The 12330-nt window shown below is 44.5% G+C and overlaps 1 protein-coding gene across 9 annotated transcripts in view; it reads left to right on the top strand.

The window, feature by feature from the left end:
• The window catches only part of ofcc1 (orofacial cleft 1 candidate 1), a 76103-nt gene that overhangs the window by 25090 nt on the left and 38683 nt on the right, over positions 1–12330 (top strand). For all 9 annotated transcript variants that reach the window (XR_008694569.1, XM_029149004.3, XM_029149003.3 and 6 more), the window contains 5 exons: positions 97–245; positions 331–445; positions 1110–1401; positions 6518–6609; positions 8346–8494. Coding sequence is in view for 8 of the 9 variants with exons in the window: in XM_029149004.3 (XP_029004837.1) it covers positions 97–245; positions 331–445; positions 1110–1401; positions 6518–6609; positions 8346–8494 (797 nt within the window). In the remaining variant the exon portion in view is untranslated. The remainder of the gene's footprint in view (positions 1–96; positions 246–330; positions 446–1109; positions 1402–6517; positions 6610–8345; positions 8495–12330) is intronic.

The raw sequence follows: 12330 nt of genomic DNA, 5'->3' as shown, positions 1-12330 counted from the left end.
GTGTTTGTCATTGGCTTCGTGGTTGGGAGCAAGTCTATGCCTGCTCGCGCTGCTTCACTATGAGTCCATGTGTGGTGCGTTTTTCTCTTTCTGCAGATCTTGCCTGCACCGCGTGAGCTCGTCCCCTCAACGGTCTTCATATTCCAGCTGATCGCGCTGCCAGCGAGCAGCAGCCACGTGAGCTCCGTGCTGGCGTGGGGAGCGTTTCCTGCTTGTGGCCCGACGCTCGATCTGGTCCAGGGCAGGTGGGTCGGCCGCAGATCCCAGCTGGCTGTTATCCAGTTCACAAGCACTCAATCCACTGTACGTCCCATGTGTCTTTTAAACTAGGTTCAGAACCCCTCTCCTCAGGAGTGAGCCCAACGCGCAGCTGGACCAGTTTAAAAAAATTGAAGACCTCATCTCCTCTGATCTGGACCACTGGCTGTGCAACCTGTACTTTGAGGTGTGTGTCTGTGTGGGGGAATTAGGCAGACGTGAGCAGCCGCGTTTCTTTTGAAGATTCCTATCTGTCGATATTCGGTATTTGTATCAATAAAAGTATTAGTTCTGGTCGTAAATAGTTCGGAACGTGAAGCCATGTGAGTGTGTGCTCGTGTTTGTTTGTTTGTTTGTGTGTGACCCTCCGCGGAACAGCAGATCTGGGGGGGTTGGATTTTTGGATTTTCTATGATAAGGAGATTTTACAGAGAAATTGGAAATTGGCCCCAGAGAGCAAACAAGAACCAGCAACTCCGGATGCATTTGAGCTGATGCATTGATTAGATTAGTAAACATCTTAATTAAATTAAAAGCCAGAACAAAGCTCTCTGCCTTTGTTTTTGTCTTCATTTGTCCCTTTGTGACATGTTGTTTGTATTATTACATTATCGTTACTCTCTACAGTTGTTTTGATTCCTAAGGCAGGTAAATAACCACGTCTCAGCGTTGCTGTGGATGTGCAGCATTTATGGTTCTGCCGTTATTGGGCACTGGGATGCTAATGTCTGCAGCATGATTGCTAGCACCTGTGGTGTAATTACACACACATGCTGCTGATGCAGTAAAATATAATGGACATAATCCATTAATGGTCACTAAACGGATCTGTCATGTTCGTTTTGTTTCAGGTGAAGAGGCTCCCACCTGGAACATCTGGGGGGCCCGAGCGTTGCGTCACCGTATCAGTGCCCCATCCCGACCCCGCCACCGCATCCCCACCGGACGTCCATTATCAGCAGCGTCGAGGCCAACTGCCACCGCAGCGCGAGTCTGGCTCGCAGTTCCACCTCCGCCCTCAGCCCACTCATGCCCACCACCAGCACCCACATGCAGGCTCCGGCGGCACCGCGGCCCAGTCCCGGCGGGCGTCTCCGCTGCACCTCTCGGCCGATTCTGCCTGCTCTGCTTCGCCTGTGCCAGGTACGGTTCCAACGCTCTCGAAAGCCGCGGTGGGAACAGAGTGTCACCCCAGTGTCGCCTGCAGTGGGATGAGAAGAAGGGCAGGCCGCTCCGCTGATGTGGAGGTGCTCCAGGGAAGGGCTGGGTCGAGAAAGTGGGCCAAGTTTGAGGGAAGTTAGATCAAACAAAGAACGTTTGATATAACAGTTATATGCAAAAAAACCCAACAGATACGACTTTAGTTCAGGTTCAAGCAAATATTTGAGGATTAAGCAAAGAAACACTGATAAACCTCCTGATAACGACACCAACTAAAGTGTGTTCACAATGACGCTACCACCAATTAGAATAAAACCATTAAATGCAAGTTTTAGGTTTATAGTACAATTATCAATTGTGTTGAAAATTAAGTAAATACCACAATAAGCTTTGGCACATAAAACATCTGATTTAATTATTAGTCATTTGCTTCTTTGGATTTAAACTACTTTTGATGGAGAGGGAGTGAGATCCCGTGCATCCAGTTGGCGCTGAATGGAAGAGCCATTATACATTTCTTTCTACCAGTGTAACTTTTCAGATCCAAAGTGTCCAAATTCATACACGTTATTGAGACTCAGAGTGAAATGACCACGGAGAGCAGACCGACTGTGGCAGTGTCTGCCCAGTTCCTCTGCGGTTGGTGGTTTTGGAGTCTTTTTAGTGTGGCGTTTGAATGTTTCCACCCCGTTCAAGCGTCTTTGCTCCGGTTGCTCTGGTTTCCTGATGCCAGAAGTGCAGCTCAAGTTAATCTGAGACTTAACATTAGGCGAGAAAAGTCCATGTTTTTATATTTTAGGCCTGTTTTGCGCTGGTGGTTTGCATCCCATTCTTTAGCTGGTATTATCATCTACATGCACATGGAGATGGATAATAATAGCCTTCTAATAATATGTTTCCTATCTCCTGTACTTTGCCGTGACAACTAATCAAATGCAGGTTCATTTGGTATTGATCTACTATATAGACGTCAAACTAGCGTCTTTTTGTTATTAATACATGGCCCTGCTTTTCCTTTTCCTTTTTCTTTCCTTCCTTTCTTTGCAGGCACAGCTCATCTTTATTTAACAGTTCTCAAAAGTTTCTCTGGTGCTCTGCTTTAAACATCACACAGGCTTTTTAATTACAAATGAGTTGTGACAGGTCTGCTGGGTAGCACCCTGGCCCATTTTAAACGTGATGCCGGCTGACAGCTTGGCAGTGTTCTCCCAGCACTGAAACATGTGGAAGAAATTGGTCTTTTACATTTCACAGCTTGTCGCTTCCTCCGCCGGCTGACCTGTGACCCCCCACAGAGATCCTAACACCCACAAGGGAAGTGTCCCCAGCAAACTCGTTGCCTTTTCCAGAGTGAGGGAGAGGGAGAGGGAGAGAGAGGGGAGGTACTCACTATGGGAGATTTATGTTCTGCCTCACAAGGTAAAAGGTACCAGGTCTCTTCAACGCGCACGGCTGCAGACTCAGACTTACACATAGTCAAGATGTCAACACGCACCCTCACAGCTTGGGTGAAGGGGTTGCTTGGGAAGTGAACCCGATCCGTAAGTGAAATAATGGATCAAAAGGTGTCCTGCATAGCACCTCAGCCGCGCTGTTCCCTAAACCAACCTGACATTTGCGCCTGATTTGCATACAGATCCGTTCATGTTGCATTACCTCTTGAGTGAATTATGGCCTTCAGATGGGGGAGATTACGTCAAGGTTGAAGGCAGCGATTGGACGGACAACTTTAACCCAGCCAAAAATGGAAATCCAATTCAGCGAGGAAAAGAGGAACAAATTATCCACCCTTCCTCGGTTCCTCTGTCAAGTCTGGGGGTTTCAGACGCTCTCTTCCCGTTTCGTGACTCCGTGTCTGGTGGTGCGTGCAGCACGGAGATCACTTTTCCTGTGTGTGTGACGGGAGGATTTTTCCTCATTACGCGTTTAGTCTCCGATTTAGGACACGTATACGGAGACCTCTTGTCATTGCGATAAGGTGCACATAGCAGAAGCTGACATTGAGACAAAGAAGTTTGGATTCCTGAGGCCTTGAGTTAATTAATCCCCACAGAAAAATCAAAGTTTCTGTTGAGGTGTCTATTACAGAATAAAACCTGACAGACCGAAGTATGAAGTACATAATGATGATTCTTGTAATTATTCTTGTGTGGACTTTGTGATGATTTGAACTTCCCTTCCTTGCTTACTTACCTCAGCTGACTCGTCCAAGCATAATGAAACGTATTTGGCTTTTTAAAGTGGAGATTAGCTAGAGGCTCACTAGGTTAAGTGACCTTTCACATTAACTGAATGATCCAGTTACACTGGGTTTGTTTGAACCCAATGACTAATTAGATTAGCATCTCGTTTCACAATCGCCTTTAGTGGATCACTGTGAGCACGCAGACCATTCTGCCATAACTGTATCATTGCTTCGTTTATTTAATTTTTTAATAGACGCATCCTAACATCCATCGCCTTGAGCGTGGTTGGTGATTTCGAGGATTCCTCATCTAATTTCTTCGCTGGACGGCTGCCCTGCACTTTTAGGATGCGCTCCCCTCCAGGCTGGTCCCAGTCATCAGCGTTTCAGACCACACTGTTACATCATAGCCTCCCAATCAGTTGCGTCCTGCTTATTAATTTAATAATGTCCGGATTCCAAATGGATGGATTCAACCTTTTGAAGCCGGTTTTGCAGAAATGCACAACTAAGCACGCGGGTGTAGTGGCTGATTGGACCACATGTGGGGTCCAAATGCATCCAACAGTGACAGACTGTTGCCTCTAAGAGGATCTGACAATTCACAGTTGTTAGGAAGGAGAAATTTGCCGCCTGTGTGTTGTAGTGAACATGGTTAAGTGACATTTTACTCTTATTACTCACGGGCTTAAAATATATAATGTGTCTGTTATTGTCACTGAAATGAAATATATTAAACCAACTCAAACTAGTTGTAATGACACCAAATCCTTATCCGTATCATAACAGCCTTAACACGAGATCCTTACATGGACCTGGCTAATCCAAGAGTCACTGACCTTGGATCACTCTGTAACTTTCGGACCAGTAATCAGGCAAATACAGGCCAAGGTAAGAAGCGCCGTCTCAGCGTGGTTGCAGCTCGGCAGTAACACAGAGATCAGGTCTCGACAGTGACCTCAGGCTTTTCGCTTCCCTCTGCTTCTCTTTTTTTGTTTTGTTTTGTCCGTGTGAGCAAGTGAGAAGAGAGGCATGTTGAGTTATGCATTCTTACACTCATTTGTATTTCTACCCTGGAAAATGTTTGTGGACGTATGCAAGTGTCTTCATATTCATATTTTTTGTTTGTATGCCTTTCTGTGTGGGTGCGTCAGTGCAGCGTGTGCATGTGTGTGTGTGTGTGTGTGTGTGCGCGTGTGTGTGTGTGTGCGCGTGTGTGTGTGTGTGTGTGTGTGTGTGTGTGTGTGTGTGTGTGTGTGTGTGCGTGCGTGCGTGCGTGTGTGTGTGTGTGTGCGCGTGGTAACACAGCTCAGAGCGCAGGGGATAACAAGGAGTTTGTTGTTGGCCTTGAGTGCCCGGAGAGGCTGGAGTTGTGGCAGCTCCAGCGCTCCGAGTTCACGGACGTAGCCCTTAGCTGTCGAAGCTGTCAATGCTGCCTCCGCATTCATACTGGTTCTGTAGCATCTGCACATTAGCAAGTGGTGCAGTGAGTTTGTGTTTGTGTGTGTGCACGGCTGAGAAAAGCATCCAAATCCGTGGTGGTCCAAGTCTGCAAGTCCAGAGTTGATGTTGTTGAGGCTAATAGAGGATTAAGGTGTGTGTGTGGGGGGGGGGTCCACAGTTACTACAGTCTAAAAATCTGCAGCTGATGAAGTTTGCAAATTTGTACATGTGTCACAATGCTAAAGTTTTGTATGAATATATTTGAATGCTTTATATAAAATATCATAAGCTAAATTCACACTGAAGATTTCTGGGTGATGTGACATTATTGGAATCTTAACACTGACACAAATCTGGTTTACAGTTACGTAATGTCACACAAATGTAGAATTATAAATTATTTCTTCCTGAGGTTTGATCTGAGCCGAGCAGCCTTTTCCTGCCATTCCAGAACATTATAACTGTCAGAAGGATTTCTGAGGTGTTTCTTATATTTAAGTTATTATTACTGTTATATTTAATCTCAGAGCAAGAGAAATATTATATGACATTGCTGAGGTTTCTATATGCATTATATAGATGTGACTGGTTCCACGGGGAAGAAAAAGTTTCACATAGAGAGATTTTTACATGTATCAAGCTAAGGTTTACTTAATTACAACCTCCAGGCGACGCAGGAACCCTTTTTTAAATTCTGTGACTGTTAATATGCTAAATAATGCAGATCTCCGACTCTTCAAGCATGAGACACACATCTGGCAGCTTACCATTTAAATTACAGCAAAAAAAAAAAAAGGAAACGAGACGAGTGAGATAGATAGAGAGGGGAAAGCGAGTGGGGATGAAAAAACACTTCAAAAGTAATTTTCCAAAGAGGAGAAGAATGGGGGAATGTATTACAACCAAATTTAATTTCTTTTTCGATTTTTCATCATTTCTAATTGCATACATTGGAGCGGCGATGCTGGGAAAGTGCCGTTGTGAGATGGTGAGAGTTGGAGGTAGCTGTGCAGTGGAAGCTCCATGAGCTGACACCACCCCGGGTCAGCGGCTACAGGCTGCATCAAAAAACATTGTTCACTCATAAACACCTCAAAACAAAATCTTTACTTTTATTTCATTTTAAGTGTTGCACTGGAAAAAAATAAAATTTTAAGCGCCATCAGAATTTCTCCCACTTTAATTGATTTTTTCAAGTCATTGTTAAATATTTATTGTTTATTTAAAAATGATAACTTCATGATTTGGAACGTTTCAAATTTTGCCGCTCTTCATTATATTTTTTTGCATATTTTATCAGTTCCTTCATGAGTTGCGCTGCTAATCACTCCGATTTTGTAATATAAATATTGCTCAACCACAGTTGAGCCTCGCTATGATTGCCAGATGTGGTTTGCGAAAAAAAACAAACATGGACCTTTCTTTCTCTCGCCACACTCACTGCACGTTACTTTTCCTTTTGGGATGCAGGGAAGAATTCCACCTCAGGAGCCATTTTTGGAAACACAGGAGAGAAGAGTGATCCGTGCAGAGGGACAACAGAGGGTGGGATCTTCTACAAGGTAACACTGTGATTTAAGGGGAAACGTTCTCTGCCTCCCCTCCTTCCCTATCATTCCCGCCTCTGCCTTGCACACACCCCTGCAAACACCTCCCTGGCTTATTATCTGAGATTTGTCAAAATACATTTCACACTAACAGGTATTTTTCAGCCTTCAAAGCCAGTTTTGATCTGCTTGACAAGCCAAAGCAGCTCAAATTCTGTGAAATCAGCAGTGCCAGCCAGGCCTCCTTTCTTTTTTTCTTCAAGCCGCTCTAAACACGCCTTTTCCTGCGCTACAGAGGACTTAAGCTAAATTAATCAAAGCCTGCATGTTACCTGCCATACTTTGAAGTGGTAATTGCAAAATGACTTTCTGTGCTGATCGTGCATTGCTGCCTCCCGGTCCACCCTCTGCCATTGTGCCGCTGATGCGACCTTTTGTTGTTGTGATGCTATTGTTGAGGTAGTTAGAAGCCTCCGTCTGGCACACACAGACGCACTCTCCCCTCCTGCCTCCCTCCTCCCTCCCTCCAAGTCTTTATTCTTACTAACCTCCTTCTGCTGATGTACAAGTCGCTCTTCAGACCGCCATTAATCAGTGATGACCTGTGAAATAAATGAGTTTGTTGATATGAGGTTTTATTTCTCTGTAGCCTCTGTGGACTCGGTTTCTCCTTCACTATTGGCCCTATCTTTAAAACCTTGTGCACTCTGTCAAATGTCGTGGTGTGGAACCCAGTTGTCTAATGATTAAGTGGAGTGATCTTCAAGCTGCCCCAGCCTGGGAGTGCTACGGATCAGATTTCAACCCTTCAACCTGCAGTGCAGGCCTAATTAAAATGAATTTTCTCCAGGCGACCACTTTGCCCACAGGGCAGGAATCCAGCTATATACGGAATCTGCTCTTAAGGTATTGCATTAAATTTATTGTGGAGAGACACTGGAGAACATTGCGGTTTATATCCTGCATTTTTTTTTCTCTCGCTCTGCTTTCCTTCCCGCTCCTTTCCACCTTTTTATTGTGATCATCACTCTGGAATCCAAGCTAGCTTTGGCAAAGATTGCCCTATGAAAACGGATGGCGCTTTTATGGGGCCCTGCACATTTACTACTTCCTGGGCCTAGTTTATCTCGGAGGGGGAGATAGAGGGATGGAGGAGAGGAAAAGGTGGAAGGAGAAAAGAGAAATGAAACGGGGAGAGGTAGAGCAAGAGAGAGGTTGCTTATTCCAACTGTGGAGCTCATTAACATACATCAGTAAGTATTTCACAACTTCAAGCAGAAAGGCACTAAGCCCACCCAAGGGCTACACAGGCAGGGCTGACAGGGCCAGGGAAAGCAAGCCGTTAACATGTTGCCGGCTTAACAAATAATATCTGCTCCCAAGTACCTTGGTGAAATATTTAAAACCTCACTTCCTAACTCCATTTGACTGTGTTTATGATGATGACAGTAAACGACTTGTGTGGAAAAAAACAGTGCCAGCTGCTCGAATATCACATATTTAACACCGCGTCACTGTACGCGCGTTCCCCAGATGAACGCCACTTGAATGATGGCGTGCCATATGCGATTTTGGCGTCATTCTCGTCTCGTGTCAATTGAGGCGCGGTTTGCGATAGGAGAGGCTCCAAAGTGCCACGCACGCTGTCACTGTCACCGTGTGCATCCCCCAAGATAAATTCGCAGGCCTGTTTCCTGCTTTGATTACAAATGACATCCGCATGTGTTCTCCCCGATTTGTGCTCCTCACAGAAGAAGCCAATCAAGAAGACAAATAGCTGCGGCCCCAGCATGAGCGGCGGCGGTGGCGCGGCGCCTCGGCAGCCAGACAAACACAAGATGCAGCCTTCAATGGAGAACCTCTCCACGGAGGAGATGGAGGAGTATACATTCTCCCTAAAGTAAGTCTCACCACTCATTATCCTGTCTCAGCCTTGGAAAATTCAAACGTGTAATGAAAAAAAAAAAAAAAGAAACACGTGGGTGACAACTGGTTTCTCACAGACAGGGATGTGCACGGCATCAAACAGACAGGCACTGACAAAATGTGCCCAAAACGCCTCCTGTACACGCTCAGATACAGTAGTCACGTTTTTCCAGGGAAATCCTAACTAGAATAGACTTTACGTCTGGTGTAGCTTTAATCTTATGCACCTCAGCTTTAATTTATTAACATAAACATAAGCAAATCACAAGCAAAGTAATCTGCAGAGACAAAGAAGCCACATTTCATTTTTGCACAAGTTTGTGTAAAGCAGTGCATTTTTCTCTTTATTGATCAATCAATGAATAGAAAAAGTAGAAAAAGAATCAAATTTCACAATATCTGCATTTGAATGAATATGTTCTCAAATGTTTCAAATCATGCAAACTGAAATATATAGTAAATACCAGCGTGCGTTTATAGATTTGAGGTGTTGATGTGTTAAAATTCAAATCAGACTCCTCTGCACAAAGTGCAGCAAAAGAAGTTTCGTTAAAATGCTTTTTTTCATCTTCCTGTAATGAGGAAAAAAAATAAATGCATGAAATATAAACAGGACACCTTGGTCCAACGCGTTAAAAGCAACAAGCTGCAGCACTGTCCGCCCCACAGTGCATCAGAACGAGCTCAGAGCAAAACTGCTTATTTCAACAAAAAAGAAAAAAGAAAGTTACAGGTATTTGTTTTCATTTGAGCGTCAACTAAATTAAGGGGAGGGGATTGCCACACAGTGCTGCACCAGGGGGGAGAGAGGGGCAGAGAGAGAGAGAGAGAGAGAGAGAGAGGGAATCTATGCGAGCGAGAGAGAGACAGAGAAAGAGAGAGGGAATCTATGCGAGCGAGAGAGAGACAGAGAAAGAGAGAGAGCCCTCCCTGGAGATTTAAAAGTACCCATGTTTCCTCATTTCTGGGAGTTGGTAATTTATAGCTGCTGGTCACATATTAAACAAGATCAGAGACTACTCCCTGACATCTTCTGAACATACTGGGGGAATTCAAATGATTACCAGCGTATCCTGCCAACAAATGACGACACAGGGACTATCTTGAGGGAGAGCGAGCACAAAAACGAGCGCAGAGCCCAGGCAGGCTGCGCACAAAGGGACACAATTAAATGGTTTTCACGATTATTCATAGTGCCGCGTTTTACCTCTGAGCAGTCGCCGTGTTGTGTGAGATGAGACGTTTTTGTCAGTTATAGGTACGGATTGCATTGAGTTAGAGCCGCGGCTGTTCCCCGATGCCCCCGTGAAGGTGCTGCTGCTATTGATTTTCATCTTTACAAGCACACATGTTGCAGTATCTTCGAGCTAAAGGCTGCTGTTTTCCTTTTTTCTCCTTTTTGCCCTCACCTAATCAGAGCCTTTCACAATGAACTTAAAGACACTGCCATGTCACACTTATCTCTCCCACTGTGCTGTTTGGCTTATTCGGGGCTTTTCTACATCACCTGAGGACTGACAAAGAAAAAAAGGATTGCTTACAGATATATATTTTTTATTTCATGTGCCATAATGATGTCATCTCTCTCCTGGCAGTTAGGGAGCCGTGTTCGGAGACGCGTGCACGTGTGGGAGCGTGGTCACGTCCATGCACGTGCGGTTGTGTGCGGCCGTGCGCGCGCCCGATGTGCGATGAGGCTTCACACGGTGATTGAGGGATATTACTGCCATCTATTGAGCCACAAGAGGCTGAGCTGATTGAGATTTTTTTTTTCGGGGTGTCCTGACACGAATGTGCTCGTACAACAAGCTAAGACTAAGTGAACTGTAAGATTTGGTTTAAGGCAGTGCAAGCATGAAAGGCAAGAAAGCTTCACACAATGCATGTACTTTATTAAATAAGTAAAATGACTACATATGTTTATAGCAATCAAGTAGAACAATATACTGGATCTGCACTGTACTGTATATCATCAGGCTGTGTATATAACAATTATATATCTTAATTTAAAATGAGGGTGTTACAGGCACAGCTTATATAAATTCATCTAATGATGAAGTTGGTTAATAAAGTTTGTATTATTTATCATTAATAGTAGGAGGCATCTGCATATGAGGAGTTTGAACCAGATTAATAATTTGATATTTTAGTTTATTTATCCTGTTGTTCGTTTTGTAATTGTTAAAACTATTTAATAAAAACGGACACACATTAATTTTCACTTTAATTAAAATCAACAAAAAAGTGGATTGATGTAACTGTAACTGTAACACATACAATTATTATTTCAAAGACAGGTCAATCCTGGGCAAAGGGGAGACGACTGTAAGACGAGCCAGGAGTGATTCTTCTTTGATTTTCGTCTAAGTTATGCGACAGTTAAGCTATCTGTCGGAACATGCATGAAAGAGTCGCGTTGGGCCTTCCAGCCCATTTGATGTCTTTCTATACAATCAAAGCACCTTAACTAATACAGCTGTTGCAATTCAATAGGGACAATTGAACAATCTCAGACAGTGCAGCGACAACTTTTACTCAACTTACTGAGGCTGAATTCATTTTAGACGTCACCATAGTGATACAGTAAGTCACTTTGCATTCTAACAGATTAAACCAATATAATATACTGTAGAAAGCAGCCTTTTTGTCTGGATTTCCCTGCATCTTTTATGTTGATTAGCTTTAACACCGCGGCTCATCAATGTCACCCCACTATTTTTTTTCCTGTCACGGTTTTGAGGAGAGAAACCTGTTTTAATCAAAGTCATTCTCACATAGCAATTAGATCTAATTAGTCCAATTATCAAGATTCTAATTACATTGAAATATACCCCCTAAATCTCATATCAATTACGGGATATGTGACTTGTCCTGATCGGGAGACGTGAAGAGAGCGCCAGAGTAGAGAAAAGGAAAGAAGCTTGATGGGAGTTTGAGTAGAAGAATATCCTCGTCCTCGGGAGGCCAAGTGACTGCAGAACTGGCTCCATCCGTCCCCATAGCTCTTATTCCAGAAGACTGTGTGGCCACCGGGGGATTAAATGTCACCTAGTCTGTAGTAATTTGATTCAGACTGAGAACTATTTTGTTGCTGATTATGATGAAATGATTAGTTACATGCTAGTTTTCACTTTTATTCAGGCGGGCGATCATTAGAAAATAAATGCAACTTTGCCCTTAGATCTAGTCACCAAACGCTGGATTAAGGCTGTGGACGTAACTGTCAGACTAGACATTGACTGCACTGACAACAGGGTTTGCAGGTCTGATAGCTCACTTACTCTAACGCCGACTTGTGGGCAGGCGCAAACCCACAAACAAGCGTGGACCTGCACGGGGTAGCGGTGCAGCATGGCACTGTAGGTGCGCCGGCAAAACACACACACACACACACACACACACACACACACACACACACACACACACACACACACACACACACACACACACACACACACACGCACACATGCACAGCCTGTTCTTGTTATGGAGTCGGAGGGAACACACTGACCTAATTTCCCCCCCGTTAGCTCGCCTCGTTGGGGACCAGCGTTCCTCTCCACCCGTTTCCCCCAACTGAGCCTATCAGAGCGCTCGCTCGCTGCGCGTCTCCATCTTCTTCTGCCCTCCATCTGTTCGAGGGCCGTATAGAAGTGTAAGACTAGGCGTAAAGTGTGCGGTTATGTTGTTGGCGGCTGCTCATCTGTACGGCTCCGTGGCACTAATTACACAGGATACACACGTGCATAAAACATTGAGAGCGCTGCAGCCTGTAGTGTGGAGAAAGAGAGACTGGCCTGTAGTGAGAGA

The sequence above is a fragment of the Betta splendens genome, chromosome 4 (genome assembly GCF_900634795.4).
Source record: "Betta splendens chromosome 4, fBetSpl5.4, whole genome shotgun sequence".
Lineage (NCBI taxonomy): Eukaryota > Metazoa > Chordata > Actinopteri > Anabantiformes > Osphronemidae > Betta > Betta splendens.
Note: the sequence above shows the minus strand (reverse complement) of the source record. Positions and strands in the feature narration are given on the sequence as shown.